This window comes from Sceloporus occidentalis, unplaced genomic scaffold (assembly GCF_023333645.1).
Source record: "Sceloporus occidentalis isolate IW3139 unplaced genomic scaffold, rSceOcc1.0.p SCAF_224, whole genome shotgun sequence".
Lineage (NCBI taxonomy): Eukaryota > Metazoa > Chordata > Lepidosauria > Squamata > Phrynosomatidae > Sceloporus > Sceloporus occidentalis.
In genome coordinates this window covers 234,809-256,638 of record NW_028317204.1, presented here as the reverse complement: position 1 = coordinate 256,638, position 21,830 = coordinate 234,809, and the positions used below count along the sequence as shown (strand labels likewise).

The 21,830-nt window shown below is 42.0% G+C and overlaps 1 protein-coding gene across 1 annotated transcript in view; it reads right to left on the bottom strand.

Annotated features, from left to right (window-relative positions):
- LOC149276799 (obscurin-like) overlaps positions 1–21,830 on the bottom strand; it is a 163,136-nt gene that overhangs the window by 118,024 nt on the left and 23,282 nt on the right. The window contains 22 exon segments of the mRNA XM_089503251.1: positions 871–1,137; positions 1,298–1,564; positions 1,954–2,220; positions 4,428–4,694; positions 4,781–5,047; positions 5,491–5,760; positions 6,198–6,464; positions 6,916–7,182; positions 7,840–8,106; positions 9,269–9,538; positions 9,661–9,927; positions 10,336–10,440; positions 11,484–11,645; positions 12,431–12,584; positions 13,503–13,615; positions 14,287–14,553; positions 15,619–15,885; positions 16,302–16,571; positions 16,778–17,044; positions 17,698–17,970; positions 18,572–18,847; positions 20,352–20,627. Coding sequence (XP_089359377.1) covers positions 871–1,137; positions 1,298–1,564; positions 1,954–2,220; positions 4,428–4,694; positions 4,781–5,047; positions 5,491–5,760; positions 6,198–6,464; positions 6,916–7,182; positions 7,840–8,106; positions 9,269–9,538; positions 9,661–9,927; positions 10,336–10,440; positions 11,484–11,645; positions 12,431–12,584; positions 13,503–13,615; positions 14,287–14,553; positions 15,619–15,885; positions 16,302–16,571; positions 16,778–17,044; positions 17,698–17,970; positions 18,572–18,847; positions 20,352–20,627 — 5,373 coding nt within the window.

The window sequence follows — 21,830 nt, the reverse complement described above, 5'->3', positions numbered from 1 at the left end:
GTTCTTGGGATGGAGACGGTAATGATTACATAGAATAAAAATAAGAGGAATCTTTATCCATCCAATAAGGTCCATTCAACTTAATTCCAACTCACATTTTCCGCTAGAAGAGCAATGAATTAGCTTTTTTTTTTTTCACATTAAACTTACTGTCCTGCAGGCGAGTGAATGCAAGGTAATTGTGACTTGGCTTTGGTGAATTGCACTTCTAATACCCGCACTTTGCTGAACAGACCTCTCAAGGAAACTTTTTGCTAAAGGTTATTCTAGAAACCAGCCTGTCTCACTCTGGTAGAAGCAGAAGATGGAGTAGGTGTCTATATAGAGAAAAGTGGAGCTCACGGTATCTCCCGAGTACAGGTCTCTCTTTCTCTCTCTTTCTTCAACAACACATCATTCAGTTGTGATTTCTAGGTTCCACTAGGGCAAAAAGGGCCAGTTGGTCTGGGTCTGGGTCCAGGCTTACCTTAGTGGACCATGGTATCTGCCCCTTGGGCTACCTCAGCAGATACTTAAGAGTCTAGAAGTGAGGTCATGAGCAAAGACCTCTCACCTAACGCTCTTTCCTCGAGGTCTGTACGTAACCTACTGATGCCAAACTCTAGGATATGACGTTATATACCGGATCGAGGCATCAGACAGCATACTGACCTCATTACTTAGGAGGAAGAGGGGTCTCTGGACTATGTATGATTGGGCTGAGGGGGTCCATGATGTGAAGGAGCTCTAAGGAAGGCATCATGGGCCCCATTATATTTAAAGTGTTCTCTGTAAACCTTCAGGTGGTGATTTTCTACATTCTATCCCAGACCACTCAGAGCACCCCAATTAATATCCTGATAAATACTGAAGAGGAGAAGACGGCATTACCGGTTACTTTCACCGTGGCTGTGGTTTGCTGTTCTCCGCACACACAGGAATAATCTCCAGCGTCTTCTGGCTCGAGATCCCGTATGATCAGCTCGGACACCGCGCCCTCCTGCCGTATCTTGTACTTTTTGCTCTGTTTTATGGTTCTGTTTTCTTTCTTCCATTGCACCGTGACGTCGGGTTTAGTAAGTTGGCAGCGCAGCGTGGCCGCGTCTCCTTCTGTCACCTCCTGATGCTTCAGTTCTTCTGTGAATTGTGCTGGTACCTCTATGGAAGGCACAGGAGAAACAGATGGAAAACTGGGGGGGAAATACACTATATAAAAGGTTCACTTTTTTTCTACAAATGGGAAAACTTAGCATTTCCTTAAATTTCCCAAGCATGTTTAATTCCTTGTTCCGCGGTTTGCTACAGTGTATCATCTTACCACGGACTTTGACCCGAGCGGACGTTTGCTGGTCCCCGGTATCACACGTGTAGCTCCCCGAATCCTCCGTCCCCGCGTTTCGGATAACCAGCTCCACCTGGGTCTCCTTCTGTATAAATTCGTATTTCTCGCTGGCTTGCAGGACTGTAATTCCTTTCTTCCAAACCACAGGGGCATGGGGTTTGGTGATGACACACGACAACGTCACCGAGGAGCCTTCCTCCACGTCCGTGTCCTTCAGGTCTTCTTTAAAGCGAACTGGGAGAGCTTAAGAAAAGTTTGGTGTAAGCAGTAGCTGTGGTTTGTCTGCCCCTTATAAATGTATCGATAAGCAGAGAGATACATTTTCATGGCATTAGTCCCATAAACCTTTCAAATTCTCAAAGGTCCCTTCTTTAAATGTTATGAAAAGACCTTTGAGGTCTCTACATCCAAATCTATGAGCTAAAAAGTATCACTAACTGAATATACATAGAAACACAGAACCTGCCTGCAGATTGGCCCCCGTGGGCCCGTCTAGCCGCCCATTTCTCCTGCTGTAAAGACTCAAACCTTTAATCAGTCGTTGGTCTCGTCTTAGATTCAGGAGCCGTATGTCTACCCCATGCATGTTTAATACCCTCACTGTATGTATACGATGCACACAGACTTCCTACCGGTCACTGTCACATGCGCTGTGCTTCTTTGGTCTCCTGTGTCACACGTGTACTCCCCGGAGTCTTCTGGCTTGGCGTTGAGGATGGAGAGTTCAGCCACAGTTCCTTGCTGCTTAATGTCATATTTCTCGCTGGGCTCGAGGGCTTGCTCTCCTTTGGTCCACCTGACGGGGGCGCCGGCCTTGCTCAGCTCGCAGTGCAGTTTCACAGAGACTCCCTCCTTGACTTTCTCGTTCCTGAGACCGCGTTTAAAGAGAACCTGCACAGCTGTAAAAAAAAAAAAGAGATCACAAATGGTTGGAGAGGAACCTGGAGCGGGTTGCTTCCTACTGCAATAGGGGAAAAAGTGCATATAATAGATATATTAACAGGGATCGTGTCTTTACAGTGAGCATAATAGACTGAATAAATGAACTGCACATTGAAAAATGTAGGAGATCTACTCAGGTCTATAATAAATTGTTGAATTTATTAGGAAGCAGCGAAGGCCTGGCCCAGAGGCTGAGGGGGGGGGGGGCAATTGCAGGAATCCAGTGGGGTATGTAAGTATGACCGTATATATGTTTGAGTGAGAGTGTATGTCTAAGTAATAGTATTTGTGTGTGAGCATGAATGTGTATCTGTAAGTGAGTGTGAGGATGAATGTGTATGTGTAAGTTTGTGTAAGAATAAATGTGTATCTGTCAGTGTGTGTGAATGTGGGAAGGGGGGTTAGAATGAATGTGTAAGTATGTGTGGCAGGGAGTATGTGTTAACATGAGGGTGTACGTGCGTGTTAGTGAGTATGTGTAAGTGTAACTGTGCATGTGTGTTAGTGTAAGCGTGTAAATTTGTGCAGATGTCTGAGTGTGTGTAAAACGGGGGGGCCAGTGAGTTACAGGGGGCAAGGGGCCAATGAGGCCACTTGTCTTTACAGGCTGCCCAGGCCAGAAGTTGCCAGCCCTTCCATGCTAGGAAGTCAAGTAACTCTGTTCTATGTCTGAGGCGCGTCGAGGTGCCTGGGGGGGGCTAAGCTTACCGACCTCCGATGTGTCTCACGTGTATCACGCTAATGTCACATTTCGGTCTTTAACAAAGATATTTGCTCCTTACGTTTCACCGCTAGCGTCGCTGTAGACTTTTGCTCTCCGGCCTCGCAGGTGTAAGTCCCGGCGTCCTCCTTCACCAAATGATGAACCAGCAACTCCACCTTGTGGTCCTTCACTCTCAGCTCATACTTCTCACTCGGTTTGAGGGCTTTCTCGTCTTTCTTCCATTTCACTGCCGCTTTGGGGTTGGATATTTCACATGACAACGTCGCTGTTTCGTCTTCCACGGCCTCGGCGCTTTGCAGTTCACGTTTGAAATAAGCCTGCGCGGCTAAAATACACGAATAATTCAACATCTGCATTTAGCGTGACCCTGAACCCCTTAAATTATATCGGACTTTATATAGATAAACGCAAATAGAGATCATTCACCCGGACCCCACGGCTCAGAATGTTAAGTCGTGTTGTTATCACCTTATCAACCATTGATGGCTCTAGAATCACTTTCATCCTCGACCTTAATCAGTCGTTGGTCTCGTCTTAGATTCGGGAGCCGTATGTCTATCCCATGCATGTTTAATACCCTCACTGTATTACCCTCTACCACTTCTGCTGGGAGGCTGTTCCACTTATCTACCACCCTCAAGGGTTTTATGGCCATAAATAGGGTATTATGCTATTTCATATATCGGTGCCAACAATCAGAGGGGCTAAATTTACTTGTAAGCAAACAAGACACTTGATGACCGTGAGTTTAATTTGATCAATTAAAAGTTATGTTTTAGTTTTTAATAACATTACCCCTTATAATGCATTTACGGTTACTTTAATAAGAAAAAAAACGAATTCAGCCAACATACAAGAAACAAATATAGTATCGCTACACCATTCTAGGGTCTTATTTTCTTTGGAGAATGAGACTGTCATACAGCACAGATGGGGTTAATGTTGTAAATGAATATTGTAGCTGGAAACTGCTGATTTTTCTATGGAATCTCTTCATAGGGGTACAGAGGCCCTTTATCACTCCTGTGTCCCAATGGCCCTTTATCACTCCCATCACTCCTGTGCTCCAATGGCCCTTTATCACTCCCATCGCTCCTGTGTTCCAATGGCCCTTTATCACTCCCATCGCTCCTGTGTTCCAACGGCCCTTTATCACTCCCATCACTCCTGTGTCCCAATGGCCCTTTATCACTCCCATCACTCCTGTGCTCCAATGGCACGTTGTGTTCGCTGATCCAAGTTTAAGTTTAAAAGGCTAATTGATGGTTAGAAGAACCCCTTTTGTAATTATGTTACAGACAGAAATTTCCTTGTTTTCCATGAAAACAGCCGAGTGACCCCAAACTTTTGAATGGTAGCGTATTCACCAGTAAATGTAATGCGTAGGGAAAATATTTCACAAAGTAATCTATGTTGAGATATTCTCAGGTACTCATTTACCTTTAACAGCGAGCGAGCCTTTGGTCTGCGCTTCACCAATGTCACATACGTAAGTATCACTGTCTGTCTCCTTTAGGTCATTGATGGTCAGACTGAGGACATTGCCCTTCTGCTTAATTTCATACTTGTCACTTGGTTTGATTTCGGCGCTTCCTCTCCTCCAGGTCGCCGATGCGGCAGATTTTTCCGTCTCACACGCGAACGCCGCCGTTTCCCCTTCCTCCTCCTCTATGTCCGAGATCTCTTTGGTGAACCGATTTGGCTTTTCTATAAAAACATCAAGAAGAAAAAGTAAAATGAGTCGGGCTTCCCGCCGGGAACTTTGCCGTCCTCCAGATGGATCTTTGTCCTACCTGTGATTAGAACGGTGGCTTTGGTCTTGGAGACGCTAGTTTCACAAACGTATTCCCCGGACTCCTTCGACGTGGCTTCATGGATTGTCAACCTGGCCTCTGTCCCTTCTTGGATGAGTTCGTATTTTTGGGTGTTCTTCAACACCTTTCCATCCTTTGTCCACTTTACGTTTATGTCCTGCTTAGAGAGATCGCATCTCAGGACAATGTCTTCTCCCGCTGTCACCGTTCTATCTTCCAGAGGTTTCGCTATCACAGCCGGCTTTTCTACAACAGAATTTATTATATTTTTTCATTATTGAAAATTGATTTGTAAATAAAGAGTTTTTGTAATAAAATGTATATATATATCTATATATTTATATCATCCATCTCAATGTCATGTCCATCTCAAAACATGGCAGGAAAGCCGCTTAAGTATAATTTTTTTCCTCATTAGTGGAGAAGCCTTTGTATATCTTGGCACTTATTGATATTTTTTTGATACTGTTTCTCAAAACAACAACATTCTGGTGATTTCTCTCACACTTTGGTTAGATGTCCTGGCGAGACGTTCTCCACATTCCGAAACGTTGTTAATAAGCCCAGATGCAAAATGATACTTTGTAACATGTAGGGCAGAATTCAGAAGGACAATTCAAGTCGCATGGAATTCCCCACCCTGGTGGAATCAGGTTAAATGGAGTTAAATTCACAGAAGGAAAAGTTACCTTTCACTATAAGCGAGGCCTTGGAAGTCAAGTTGCGAGCTGTGAAGACTACTTCACCCGAGTCGCTGGCCCTCACTTCCTTAATAGTGAGCATGTATTTTCGACCCTTATTGGAGACCTCAAACCGGTCGTCGTCCTCGATGGTCTGGCCGTTGACGCTCCAGCAGCAATCATCTATGCTTTCGTGTGAAAGGATGCACTCGAAGACACAGCTCTCGCCCTCCTTGGCTTCCGTGGTCCTCAGACGTTTGGTTATTCCGATACTGAGCTCTGAGAAACAAAGAAGCCAAAGTTAAAAAGGGGGAGGAATAACAATACGAGAGCGAGAGAGTTTTGATTAAGGATTGACATATCTACCGATAAAAGAGGGGCACTTCCATTTAAGAGGCACTTTACAAGTGTTTTTTGTGACTTTGTGCCCTATTGCTGGGTATTTTTGTAACTGAGAGGGGCATTTAGAAGAAGAATAAAGTGCTTTATTTACATTTATTTTATAAAGCCGTTTCCTGCTGTTTCTATACACATTGCTTTTAGGGCTGTAGAACCCTGCGATCCCCTCATACCCAGCAAACATTCTGACCTCCTAAAAAAGAGGGGCGTTAGGGAAGGCAATAGGGGGTATCACGGGAGATAGTGAAGAAGAACCAGGGAACCAAATGGCCACAGTGTGATACAGATAAATATTATAACGAGACGTAAAGCTGTACCTTGAACGCTGACTTTAGACCTTGCGACGTCTGTCCCGATATCGCATGTATACAGCCCCGCATCGCTCTTGCTCAGGTCATGGATAATCAAGCACACGGTTTTCCCGGCCTGCATTTGCTGATATTTGTCGCCGGTGGGTAAAATCGCGTCGTTTTTCTTCCACACTGGCTTGACTTTGGGTTTGGAGACTTCGCACTCCAGGGTTATAATCCCACGTTCTTCCCCAACCGCGTCGTCCAGGGACTTCATGAACACAGCTGCCTTTTCTGGGTGCAGAAGATACAACCGACACACCTCACAATGACACCACTTTTAGCAACAACCAGCCATTGCAAACTATTATACAATATTTATATACAATATTACCGGGAGTGAGATTCATTTCATAAAATATATCATTAAGGTTGATTTGGTATTAGAACAATACAGCTATTTTTTATATTTATTATTCTTAAAAAATTAGCATCTTATAAGATACGCTAAGATCTATTCAAGGCTTCCTTCCTCCTTTAATAATTAAACTTCTAATAAGAAGGATCTACTCCATGTGTAGAGAGTTCTATCACGTTACGTGTGACTGATACGCGAAAGACGTTTTTATTAAAATTGTATAAATTATTGCTTGCGGATCAATGTACATATTATTAAAACTCTCAATACAACTGTGATTTTAATTAAACGTGAGTTCTATGACTAGGCATGAGATAGTTCACCAACCTTTGACCTTCAGCTCGGCGCTGAGGGACAATTTCTTGGTATTGAAGCTCACTGTCCCGGAATCCTCTGGTGTCAGCTGTTTCAGGGCCAGCGTGTGAGTACCTCCGATCTTCTTAATGTCATTGACGTTGTTGGAGTAGAGGAGGGTGCCATTGAGGAACCATTCGCCCTCCTCATCGTCATGAGATAACTCACAAGAAAACATTGCCCCGTTTTCCTCCTCGACCTCTACGTTGGCCAGAGGCTTCAACACTTTCACGTCGCGGGCTAAGAAAAATTGAAATGAAAATGTTGCCATGTGACTTGCAATTTATTGTTTTCTTACAAGAAGATGGATTACATTTTCACCTGAGATATTTGTCTGACTCTGGGTCTGTTCACTACAAGAACATTTAAATTAAAGGTTAACTAAACTGACCAGACTGAACTGGACAGTAACTACAAAGTTTGTGAGTTTTAGGTGAGGGCATGTGATTTCAATAACAATTAACTGTTTATGGATGAAATTAGAGGATTGTAGCCATTTTTCTTTGTGAGATAAACTTGATCCAGTTCCTCCTATAATTATCCGTTGATGAGACATCATTTATGAACCCTGGTATTAATCCATTTAATTATTTGTTTAATATAATTATCAATAAAATTGTTTGATGAAACAATTAGAAATGACAGAATTTTCTTCCTTCTATTACACTTTGTATGTCATATTTCATAAAATTGCAGAAATCCATTGTTATTACTTTGAAATGCTTCATTTTTTATTCAATAGGTTTTTGGTCTAGATACTGAATGGTGATGGTATTTACATCATTTAGTAATTTTTTTTTTTGTTTAAATCATCAAATAGTCACCGTAGAATTTAATTAGTATACATTTCAATCCATGACGTGTAAAAAATTATGCACCGCTGCCCCTTCCAGCTACCTTTGACGGCCAGTGTGCCCGATGTCTCCACGTTTCCCGCTTTGCAGGTGTACACTCCGGCGTCGTCTGGATTCACCTTGATGATCCGGAGCTCAGCCACGTGCATGTCCTGTTTTATTTTGTATCTCTCCGATGGTTCTATTAGAGTTTTGCCCCGGTACCATTCTACAAATTTGGGTGCCGGTTTGAATTCACAAGATAAAATGACAGTCTGGTTTTCATTGACGGTCTTATCTTCAATTTTCTGGGTTACCTTGAGTGGGATATCTGATACAAAAAAAAAAGCATATTTAATTTAATTTTTTGGCTTTTCTGATACAAAAAACTAGGGGCTCCTTTGCTAAACAACATGACATTTTTAAATCACAATTTTGAAATGTATTTATCAAAATGCATGCTTTTTTTCTCATTTTTTGGGAGGGCCCTTAGAAGCTTCAAGAAACGCAAAAATTCCTACTTTAAAATTGGAGTTCCTTTCGGCTCTCAGGTGAAGAGGACAGCTCCACAGCTAATAGAAGCCAAGGGGCAGTGACATTACCCCGTTGTTTCAACTAAATTTTAGTCAAAGGATAAGGGAAGCTGCAGAATGTTGATTAAATAAATTGGAAGCCATTTTGTATTGAATGCTGTGCATTTTCCTGCATGCAAATCGGTGCAGGCATTCTTTAGATATTCAAGTTAGAATACAAGACATTGGTTTCCTTTGACTCCTCCCCCAGCTGCCTCTACTGAAAGCAGGAAGCATTCATCAGTACACTTCCTGCACATGCTCAGTAGTACTCTGCTTCTACTGAGCTTTCTTTGAAATCAATGGGGCAATAAGCAACTTATCAGTGCCTTTACCTAGGCCCCTGTGCCATAGTCCCCATGTCTTAAGGGTCACAAAGGCTTCTTGGTGCATAAGTGGATTCTTTAATACTGGTACTAATAACACCTTCTGTAAAAAATCTTTATAATATTTGTAGCTTATTTGAGTGAATACATTGGCACTTATTAGCTCCGTATTATATCCGCAGAGACGCAAGAATTGAAATCCATAATACTGATTATATGATATGTGGAGCTAGCATCTCCTCAACACTGGGGTGTCGCTATATTTTGTGCTACCCCTTTGAGTTATAAAATAAAAAATATGTAAAGGTTCATTTCAGTTCTATTTTTTATGTTAAATGAACATTGGAGTGTATCTTCTAGATGTCTCATTTTCTAACTTTAATAGCTAAAGAAGGTTTACAAATGCATTGAATTCCATCCAAAATGCACCCCTATGTGCATTTCTTCTTTTTTTTTTAAGACTATACCTTAATAATTGATACATTATAAAAAAAATTTGCCCATATGCTGATTTTTTTTGTTATTCTATTGATTAATCCTGGGTGTTCTTTCCCGGTTAATTCTGGTCGCTGTTAAATCATTAGAATTTAAATACCTTTTACGACCAGGTTGGCCGAGGACTTGGATTTTCCAATATGAAACTGGACAGCTCCCGTCATCTCAGGGGTCGTTTTCCAGAGTATTAGACGGTGTGTGGTTCCTTCCTGCTCTATGGTAACATCCTTTCCGTCCTGAAGAACATCTCTGCCCAACATCCACTTTGGTGGCTTCACCGACACTATCGACGTCTCGCATTCAAAAGTCGCCTTTTCAGGTGTAGTCACTTCTACGTCGGTCAGATCTTTCACGATATTGATCGATTGTTCTAAAAATCATAATAATTAGAAAAAAATTGGCATAAATATAGATGAGTTTCCCAAAACACCAATAAGCACAGAGAATTGTTTCCTAGAGCACCCCAAGAAGAAGACTACCCGTCACAATTACCTTCAACCAACAGCTTGGCCGACGTCTTGTCGTCTACAGCATCACAGGTGTAAGTATCTTCATCCTCAAACTCGGCCTCGTTAATGATGAGCTTTCTGTACAGTCCTTGGCTCACGATCTCATACTTATCACTCGGGGCGATCTCCTTGTCCTTTTTATACCAAGTCACGTTGGCGTTGGCTCGAGACACTTGGCACTCAAGGAACACCCTGTGTTTCTCGATGGCGATCTTGTCCCTCAACGGTTTGATGATTTTCACTGGAAGTTCTGTGGAATAAATGATGGTTATAAGATTATGATGTCACTCAATGAAGATGAGAAGGAGAAAAGTTACAACAAGAGACCAGAATCCAACACGAGAGGGTTAGATGGAATGGGAGGAGGTTTTACTGAGAGGGGGTTAAGATAAGTGGAACAGCCTCCCAGCAGAAGTGGTAGAGGGTAATACAGTGAGGGTATTAAACACGCATGGGATAGACATACGGCTCCTGAATCTAAGACGAGACCAACGACTGATTAAGGTTTGAGTCTTTACAGCAGGAGAAACGGGCGACTAGACGGGGGCCGATCTGCATCAAATATTTATAGAGCAAAAAACTAGCTCGTTATACAAACTGTCTGGACACACTGTAGGAACATCGCTGTTACGGGAGGCTGCCAAGCCATTGAACGTACCTTTAATGCTCAGCTTGGCTCGGGACTCTGCTGTTTCAGCCACAAACTTAATTTCAGCTGCATCTTCAGACTGGACGCTCTTAAAAAGTAATACAAAGGTCCGTCCTAGAAAATAAAATTCAAAAAAATTACAAAAAAAATGAAATCTTAATTTTTTTTACATTCTACAAGGGCAAATTAGAAATAAAGTTCATGTTTTTTCCATAGTGTCCTGTACAGCCTCACCGATATAACTTTAACATACGTTCTTTCCCTGCCCAGAGCTCCAGGGGCATCGACCTCCGCTACTCAATGCCGGTTTTGACCACTTATAGCAGCCAATCGCTGGTAGGGAAACTAAAGTAGACTGCGCATGCCCAAAAGTAAGCAAGAGCACCTTCTTCAAGCCAAGGAGCTAGGGGCCGGAAAAAATACCCCCCCCATCCATTTGTACCCCCCAAAAATGTTAATTTAAATGTGACACTCAGCTAATATTAAAGGGCATATGATGGTTGCTGGATCCCTTTAAATTTATTGTTCATTTTGTATTTTCTCTCAATGTTATAGCTTCACAGAATCTACGGACATTCTATAAATTACATGGAATAATTCCTTATAATCATCATTTTAAGTGAAAGCTAAAAAATGTTTTATTTTATTCAATCCATGAGTAGGTGAGAACATAGAGCTAAACCCTTAACCTTAAGTCGTCATCTTTCTTGGTACTTGATCGATCTTTAGCTCTTGATGCATCTTTATTGATTCTTAAAAACACTCCCGTGGAAGCTTCACTTCTGCAGTTACTCTTATAAAACAAAGATGCTTGCCAAAGCGGGAAGAAACTAAAACCATTTGTTTCGATGTTTCTTAAATGCTTGAGACGTAATAGACCGTGGCAACTGGGAGTTTCCACAGCTTTTGGGGCCAAACTGCTGCTTTCCATAGCTTTTTGGATATGGTGGAACATTTTTTTTACCCAGCTGTGATTAGGATGATACATTATTTCATTTTAACCAATCACGGAACCCAAGACACCATAAGTGTTCTCTTTAAATGGGGAACCGGGCCACCTCTGCTGGTCCAGCTACCGCGGACAATCACTTGGTGGAAAGTGGTAAGAGGCAACTGGTGTCTCTACCCCAACTTCGCATCGACCTGAAGGCACTCACCTTCCTGGCGCATCTTAACATTGTCTCCTGCTCTTAGCTTTACATTGTTTTTGTACCACTGTGTCTGGACATCGTCGTGAGAAATCTGGCAAAGGAACGAGGCGCTCTCCTTTTCCACCACTTCCACATCCACCAGCGGCTTAATGATCTGGATGTCTCGTGCTATGGTTTGAATGGAGCGGGATGGATAATGAGACATGCATGTGAGACAGCAGAGACAACATGGTGACGACTAGACGCATGCGCTCGGATTTGTACGAAATTATAACTTTAACAAATTTTGACTAATTCATTGATTTGTGTGAAACTTTGTAAACAATTTTTCGGGAACTCTGCCAACAGTTCATTTTTATTGCAATCATAAAAGCGAGCAAATGACTTTTGGAGGAGTTCCCAAAAATTCTGGGATATAGTTCTGTCTGTGTATTGCGTGCAGTCCTGCAGACCCCGTCTCCAGAAAGATAATGATATTCTGGAGAGAGTTCAGAGGAGAACGACTGAAATGGGGAACGGTTTACAGGATAAAAACTGAGGGATCCCAATATGTCCGGCTTGGACATTAACCCCTTGCATTTCAAGAACCTTAATGTTTACTCATACGTATGTCGAATGTCAAGAGGTTAAGCGCTTAACTGTCTTGGAGATGCTTTATCTCCTATCAAGTCACTCTAATTGTGAGTGGGGTTAATTGTAATCGAATTTCACAAAAGGGTTAAACATTATTTTTAGGTGGGAAAGTCTAGTAAACCTCACCAATACATAAAAAAGTTTGAACATATCTTTTGTGTTTTTGAGCGATTGTTTCGAGGAGTTTAAAAAGAAAAAAAAGAAAACACTCACAGGACAAATATCCGCATGTTAGTGATGTCATGGATGATGTAATAAGGTTAGACAAAAAGCAGCCGGAAGCAAAATTCTTTGAACTGAATTAAAGGGCCGGTGCTCACCGTGTACTGATAGGCTGGCCGAACTTTGATCTTCTCCCGTCTGACAAATGTACGTTCCTTTATCTTCATACTCACACTTGTGAATTGTGAGGCTCCTTTTCCTGCCTTGTGAAATGATGGTGATCTTCTTGCTTGGACGTAGCTGAGATCCGTCCTAAAATGAACCAAACGAGTGCAAATGAATATCTATATACCCTGTTCAGCTGTGTGCTTTATTCTCCTAATAAACCTCCTTTATCTGCAGACCTGGAGCCGCCATTGTCGTCAAACACCACACCGAGCTGATGCTTTATGGCAATGCTAATGAAGTCCGTTCCTCCATAGACTTTTTATTAGTCAGAGACTGAGACTGAGCCATTCTATTGTTTCCCACAGGCAGTATGATAAGACGTTGAGGTGTTAAGTAGATCGGGGCTCAGATAACAGAGCGAGAATCATACAAACGGCTGATATGCAGCTGCCTGAAAACATTATATTACGGTGCAAAAACTACAACTGGGGTAAAAAAGAAAACAGGGCGATATTTTACAAAACTTTTACGAAGCGCTAGCTATCAAAAGTTTGGTGTGACTTTTTTTTTTTTAGTGTTTTTGAGTGTTATGTGATTTTTGAGTCTGTATTTTTTATTTTTTCTACTTACGGATATAATTTGCTGAATATGATTATTCATAAAACAGGCATTAAATATTTGCCCAAAATAACCTTCAGATACAATAAAGGATCTAATAGTAAGAGGAAGCATTCAAACTCCTAATTCGTTCAACCAGAGCGGTGGCCTTCAGACCTCGTTCAGAAACTACCTATAGATATTTAGTTTACAAATAAGGGACTATGTTATATCATGGAAGCTGAGGTCGCGGGCAGCCTGTGGCAGAGTCAGCATTATCTAATCAACTTCCTCTCCTGAAGTTCTCTCGCTTCTCCTACCCTCCACCTTTCCAAAGGCTGACTGAACCAATCAACAACAATCACCAAATGAACAATGGGGGTGATATAACTTAACGGGGAGGAATAATCATGCAGAAAGATAGGTGGCGTTTGTAATATACATGTATTGGATCTGTAAGCATACCTTAAACCACTTCACTTCTGCGTTGGACCTGGACACTTCGCACTCAAATGTCACGTTCTCCTTTTCTGGAGTGTCAATGTTTTCAAGAGGATGGGTGATTTTAACTGGAGGTTCTGAAAAAAAAAATGAAGAATACAAAAATGACAATCAGTTTCTTGACTTTTGATGCAATTTGGATGCTCTGGGAAGATCTGAATCATTTCAAGAGATGAGAATCTCACACAGATAGAAACCTGTGTTTAAAGAGCCGTATGTCCAGGAAAACAGAACCTCGAGCCACCATATGCACTTTTTACATTATACATTTTACATTATGTTCCATTTTGCAAATCACCATCACACCTGTCACACCTCACTCCCTCACACTTAGCACAAAAAACCTCATTCAATCACAACTCAATCCCTCATACCTATCACACAAAACACCTCTATCTTTCACACCTATCATATCTCCTATCACACCCATCACAAAAAATCCTAGTCCCTTACACATCACATCTCACTCTCATCACATCTACCACACAAAAACATCTCACTCACACCAATCACACAAAACCCTAACACCCCTCATTCCCGTCACATCTAACACAAAAACACTCACTCCCTCACACATACTACACCTCCCTTCCAAAACACCTCCCTAACACCAATCACACAAAACACCTCATTCCCATCACACCTATCACACACCATAACTCATCATAACTGTCCATCACTGTGGATTAGGGCCTGTAGAGCTTTGCTGTGTCATGTGCATGACGATCTGCCGTCAGGGTCTTCTTACCTTTTACGATGAGTTTGGCGGAGGTATGTATTCCTTCAGATTTAAATGAGACTTGGCCCGAATCGTCCTGCTCCAGAGCAGAGAGGCTTAGCCCGTGTTTCTTGCCCTTAGCCGTGATTTTGCACTTATCGGATGGTTTCATCTTGATCCCGTCTTTGACCCACCACCCCTCAACCTCCTCGTGGGACAGTTCCACCTCAAACGTGGCCGATTCTTTCTCGCAGACCTCAACATCCCGCAGACCTTTCACAATCTTCACCTGGCGCACTGTGGGACAGCGAGACAAAGAAATGGTTCAAACATTTAGAAAATTCCAGGTTATTTACACCACCATGCATCGGTTTGGGGTCACCGAGCTGTTTTCATGGAAAACAAGGACTTTTCTGGCTGTAACATAATTGTGAAAGGGTTTTTAACCATAATCCAACAACAAATCTCATGCCCAAATTGTCAAGGAAAAAAAGTAATTGGTTTCTGTGAGACTAAAGTGAGTGCATCTGGGTTTATAAATTACCCCATTTCCTGCTGTTTCTATACACATTATCGGGGCTTTTAGGGCTGTAGAACCCTGCAATACCCTCATACCCAGCAAACATTCTGACCTCCTAGAAAAGAGGGGCATCAGGGGAGGAAAGAGGGGCATCAGGGGAAGAGAAAAGTGTACCAGTAGAGGAAAGAATGACACCACAGGAGGAAAGAACTGCACCAGGGCTTTCCTGCAGGGGCATCAGGGAGTTGGGTGCAAAATATTTGGAACAAAGAACAAGCATATATGACAATTTATTTGAATATATATAATAACTATATTCTCAGAAGATATATTTTTACACACAGTGTCCACCTCTGACCAACACAATCTGTCTACAGTATATTCACCAAAATAAAACCAGTGATCCCAGTGGCTTCCATGGAATGTGCTTTAAATAACCCCCCCCCCGCATTCTGTCTACATCAGTCCATAGGGTGCCGTGGCGCATGCTCCACAGATTACATTTCCAACTAGGAACGCAGTGCCAGCACTGTACATATAACGTTCATATTCACGTCTACTGTCCCTCATCCTCTCTGCTCCTGCGCTCTTCGTTGTTATAACAAAAAACTACTATCCTTTTTCTAATAATGGGGCTGGATTTCTGGAAGCCTACAGTTTGCCGGCCATATTGTATTTTTGTTCTAAATTGATTTTCCGTGTTAAAGGCGATGACATGTCTTTTGTCACGGTGTTAAACACATTTAGAGAATATTTTTTTAAAAAAACTTTTTTTCAGCCATATTTTTTTCCCCACATGCGATATTACCGGATACTTTATTACAGATAGGTTTAGAACTTACTTTCCACGGTGAGCTTGGCCTGGGTTTTATCGTCCAACGTCTCGCAGCCGTAGAGTCCACGCTCTGCAAATGTGACATTTTTTAGTACGAGGGTGTGCTTAGTCCCTTCGGATTTCATCTCCAGGTTCTTGGCAGGTTGGAGAACAATTCCATTTTTCGTCCATCTGACATCTTTGGAGACCTTTGACAGCTCGATTTCCAGCTGGACTGTTTGTCTTTCTTCTACTGCGATGGCTTCTAGTTTCTTCTTAAATAACACCGGGGCTTCTAGAAACAGAGGAGGGGGGGGTTATTTTGGGTAAGTCAGTGACCCTTACATTGAGTCTACAGGGTGAGAAACATTTTGAAACAGAAGGTGGTCCATTAGGGACCTCATTGGAGAATCTGTGGATTTGCCCTGATGCCCATGGTTCATTGACTCTTAATAAATCTGCCAAGTCACTATAGTGTAATTCATAATGAGTTAATTTACTCTGGGGATTCCTCCAAGAAAGGTCAACAGCTGAACCATCAATGGTAAGACAACAAGACCGGGAAGTCTTTAGCCCCTGGAATTATTGAGGTTCTGCTCGACAAGCCCAGCAGATTGCCTTATGCTGTTATCTACCCCCTCTAACGTCAAGCACCGACACCCTTTGAGTTTCCACCTCTTGGTGGGTTGGGTTCTCCACTGTCGACCTTACCTCGGACCTTGAGGTTTGCGGTGGTCTTCACCCCTTCGGATTCTGCCGTGATCTCGGCCGCGTCCTGCAGGCTCAGGTCATTGATAATAAGGCTGTGGATTTTGCCTTTCTTGCTGGTAGTGTACTTCTCGTTGCTTTCGATTTTAACCCCATTTCTGTACCAAGTCACCTCTGCGTCATCCAGGGAAATGGTGCATTTAAAAGTGGCCGTTGCTCCTTCCTCTACGACCACGTTGTTAAGCTCTCCGGTAAATTTGACCACTCTGGGAGCTAGAAGAAAAGGCCCGTACTCATTATAATGGACATCTCTTCTACCTCTGCTTATAATTTAGCACAGGGATAGCAAACACAACATACCCCAGTTGTTGAAGATCTCCAAAATGAAAATTGTGTTTTTGCCCACATGTGGGTAGTCGTTGAGATACATCGATCATATATTTCTGGAAGCCAGCTGTAACATATATATTCACGCTTACCTTTCGTAATAAGCTGAGCAATGGTTTTATCATCCCTGGATTCACAGGAATATTCTCCCTCGTCTTCAGCCCGGAGCCCCGTGATAATCAGCGTGCGTTTGGTTCCATCTGCTCGGATCTGGAAGCGTTTGCTGGGCTGGATTTCTGCCCCATTTCTCCGCCAAAGAACATCTCCCTTCACTTGGCTCAACTCGCAGGTCAGGGTGACCGTGCTCCCCGTCTCACCAGTGAGGGCTTCCAACTTCTGTATGAACGTTTGGGGTATTTCTAAAATGTAGACAATAGGTAAAAAAAAACAAACAAGAAATTAGTTACCATTAAAAAAAACCAAAAAAAAACCATACAGTGAGCTTCTGATGTTCTCTATGTACTCAGAAGAATATTTTTAAAGCTTACGGAATTTTTTTCCTTAGTTTCTACGAAGAATATGCAAGCGTTTCATAATTAAGGTTTATATTAAAGAACATGTTTATGTAAAGTTTTGTTAAGAATGAAACGGAAGCTTCGTTTCACTTGTAGGGTAACAACAAGGGCAAGAAACATGCAGCGCGCTTCTGGTAAACTAGGATTCACATGATCGGGTGTTTCCTTCCAGTAGGTGTCAGCGCTGACACTCACCGGAAGTTCAATGGAGGACAGCAGAGACTCAGTGGGGTCTTTCTATACCGTGCAGGGATGTATGATTGCTCTCCCTGCTCCCCTATTCTAAAAAATTAAACTGAGGGAAAAATTTAATATAAATGAAATAATAAAAATATATATATATTTATATCTCTACAGTGTAAGCCTGTGGGCCGAGCACTCTTTATCCAATGTATCGGTTCGTCTTAGTCGGTCGGTTCTAGGTTTGTCAGACCCTTCGAATGTAGGGACTGTAAGAAGTGCTGAAGGAATGGTTTCCAACTTTCCACTAGTCTCACCTTTAACCTGTACTTTGAACTCCTGCTTATCGCTTTTCGTCTTGCAGGTATACTCGGCGCTGTCTGTTCTCTCTGCCATTTTCACTATGAGAACTCTAGAGGCCCCTTCGGCAGATATTTGGTACTTCTTGGTTGCCGTGAGCTCAGTTCCATCTTTAAACCATTTCACTTGGCTACTGTCTGGGTGGACCGCGGTTGCCAGGGTAATGTCCTCATATTCCTGGACAATAAATGGCTCCTTGTGGGAGGGATTTAAGAATTTGGGCTCTGGTTCTAAAAAAAATTGATAAACTATTAAATTCCAAGATTTTATAAGCAAAAAATTGTACTGAGAAATCCACCTACTCCCTAACAAAAATAAATTAAAAAACTGGGTGGAGCTTTGCCATAATGGTAATAATATGGGTTAGAAGTGGGAGGGGCATGGCTAATCTAAATTTACACTTACCCTAAATAAATAAATCAAGGGCAAGGGTTTTTTTTTTTTATACTTGAAGTTTATGGGAACAAGAAATTTCACATAAATTACTACTTTAAAAATACCTACATAAAAAAAAAAAAACAGAAAACATGAAGGATAATTGGTTTTATAATTAAATATTGTGCATTTTTTTCAATAAATTTGTTAAGAATAAAGTTCTGAAAACTTTAATGTGTCCGTATATATGTTAGTTATATGTTTTAAAAATATTGCCCTGTATTGTTTTTTTACCCGTCCACCTCCCACTGACTAGAATTCAAATGAAAATAGTACTGGAATATTCTTTCGAGGAGCCAATAAGACATATTTTTGTAAATACATTCATAGTTATATGAATAAAACAGTGTGTAACGTCTTAAAGGGCAAACTGTCGACGAAGATGGTTCCACTCACCTTTGACGTTGATCTTGAAGTTGATCTTCTGTCCGCCGGCCTCACAGCTGTATTCTCCGCCATCTTTCTTCTCCACCTGCTCCACCACCAGACGGCGGGATTTGCCCTCAGACTCTACCCTCACCCTCTTGCTGGAGGTGATGAGCTTCCCGTCTTTGTACCACTTCACCTCGGTCTTGGCCTGGGACGCCTCGCAGCTCAGGGTGGCCGTCTCATTCAAGATGGTCTGGACCTCCTTCTGGACCTTCTCCTGGTTGATGAATGCAGGCTCTGGTTCTGGAAAATGAGTAAAAAATGTTGTCTTTTTACCAACTCACATCTATGAGTCAAGGTCTAAACACTTAATCGTCAGGGTGTTTTTATAGCATACTTTATGCTGGTTGCCTCTACCATTGTGTTGCTAATGTTCACATTTCATTAAATAATTTCACTAAAAAAGAAGCTGCCTAAAACCATAACCTTATCTCTCAATAAATGAGGCTGTACGGGGTTTTAGCGGACTGTATACAGACAGGAGACGATTAGACCATCAGCTGCAACAGAGACAGTTAACGCTTTCTTGAAGAAGTGGAGTCATATGGACTTCTATGGCCCTGAATTCTCAGTAAAGCCACTTTTAAACCTCGCTTCCCGCTCTTCACCTTTGACGTTGATCTTGAAGTTGATTTTCTGTCCGCCGGCCTCACAGCTGTATTCTCCGCCATCTTTCTTCTCCACCTGCTCCACCACCAGACGGCGGGATTTGCCCTCAGATTCTACCCTCACCCTCTTGCTGGAGGTGATGAGCTTCTTATCCTTGTACCACTTCACCTCGGTCTTGGCCTGGGACACCTCGCAGCTCAGAGTGGCCGTCTCATTCAACATGCTCTGGACCTCCTTCTGGACCTTCTCCTGGTTGACGAATGCAGGTTCTGGTTCTGAAACAAGATAATTATAATGCTTTACCTAATCAGTATATCCCTTAACTGCAGTTGTAATGGTAATTTTTTAATTATTAATTGAAAAGCTAAAATTAGCTATTTTAAAATTGTATTTGCTAAGTCCACACGCAAGGACCCAAGGAACGTCACTTTTAGATTTCTTACCCCTGGGCTCACTCAGTTAAATAGATCTGGTGCTTTAGACGCAGTCCTTAAGCACTGAATAGGGTGATAAATGCATGCGCATGAGTGTCCCTCCTACACTAACCGGGAATGGGGACACTGGGAAAATGCATGGTGGGCCACTGGCCAACATCTCCCCATACTAACCTGATCTGCTCCAGAGGCACATAGGGTGCTGCAGTCGCCAGCTGGATGGATATGCCCGGCCTCAAGCTATATCAGTATAAAAAAAAAGTAGCCTGTGGCCGCTCATTTCCAGCTGCATCTACATCATCAGGTGGCCGTTGGCCTTAAAGTTGCAGCGCTGCCTCATCCTCGCCAGTCTGGCCCTGGTCCTACAGACATCTGTTTCAATCTAGTTAAAGCTCACGAGCGCAGGACAGGAACAGCGCTGGATAATTTAGGGGAAGCATCTTGCTATTGATTCTGTTGCTTATATTTATTATAGTCTAGGTTACCGTATCACCCAGGCTCCAGCTACAGGATGCCCGGCCTTTTCCGGGGCCGGGAAGATAGTCAGTAAGCGGTAATGCTGACGTTGCGTGCGGGACTTTTATTTCGTATTTTTCAATCATTATTATAAGTAAAGTCAAATATGGTGAGAGCATGCAGTTAAAATTTCTCTAGATTTTCCCTGGTAGGATCTTTTATTTAATAATAAAATGTGGTTTATTCACCTTTGACGTTGATCTTGAAGTTGATTTTCTGTCCGCCGACCTCACAGCTGTATTCTCCGCCATCTTTCTTCTCCACCTGCTCCACCACCAGACGGCGGGATTTGCCCTCAGACTCTACCCTCACCCTCTTGCTGGAGGTGATGAGCTTCCCGTCTTTGTACCACTTCACCTCGGTCTTGGCCTGGGACGCCTCGCAGCTCAGGGTGGCCGTCTCGTTTAAGATGCTCTGGACCTCCTTCTGGACCTTCTCCTGGTTGATAAATGCAGGCTCCGGTTCTGGAAAATGTGTAAACAATTTTTTTACCAACACACAACTGTGAGTCAAGGTTTAACCCCTTAAGGACCGGCTCATTTTTCGTTTTGTACCCTGTGGGACCGAGGCTGTTTTGACACTTTTGTGGTGCTTGTGTTCAGCTGTAATTTTCTCCTCACCCATTTAGTGTACCCACATAAGTTATATATTGTTTTTTTCAGGACAAGATGGGCTTTCTTCAGATACCATTATTTTGATCGTATCATCTTATTTACTATAAAAAAAATTAAAAAAACATGGTGAAAAATTGAAAAAAAAAACACATTTTATGACTTTTATTTGAAAAATCTTTTACTCACCTAAAAAAGCAAGTAAAAAAACTAGCTAAATAGATTCTACTACTTGTCCTGAGTTTAGAAATACCCAATGTTTTTATGTTTTTTTGCTGTTTTTTGTAAGTTATAGGGCAATAAGTACAAGCAGCGTTTTATGATTTCCAAATCTTTTTTAACAAATCTGGTCAGTCTGCCTCCATCTCCTCTTTGGAACATCTTTGAAGCCGGTTAACTCAATTTAACCCATTCAAACCATATATTGTTGAAAACTAGACACCCCAGGGTATTCCAAATGCTGTTATTTTAACCTTTTCCATGCACCAATTATAGAACTACACTTTGTCAAACTTTGTAATAGTAATTTTTTTTATTTTTTTTCCACACAAATTGTACTTTAGTTATAGATATACAGGTGCTGGTATATGCCACTGTCAAACAACACCCCAATATGTGTTCAGCAACATCTCCTGAGTACAGCGATACCCCACATGCATGGGTTTGTCAGATTGTTTGGCTGGTAAAAGGCTACTTTTGGGGCATGCGTAATTCAGGTGGTCATTTGGTCATTGTGCCTCCCTCTCCTCTTTGGAATATCTTTGAAGCCGGTTAACTCAATTTAACCCATTCAAACCATATATTTTTGAAAACTAGACACCCCAGGGTATTCCAAATGCTGTTATTTTAACCCTTTCCATGCACCAATTATAGAACTACACTTTGTCAAACTTTGTAATAGTAATTTTTTTTATTTATTTTTCACACAAATTGTACTTTAGTTATAGATATACAGGTCCTGGTATATGCCACTGTCAAACAACACCCCAATGTGTGTTCAGGAACATCTCCTGAGTGCAGTGATACCCGACATGCATGGGTTTGTCGGGTTGTTTC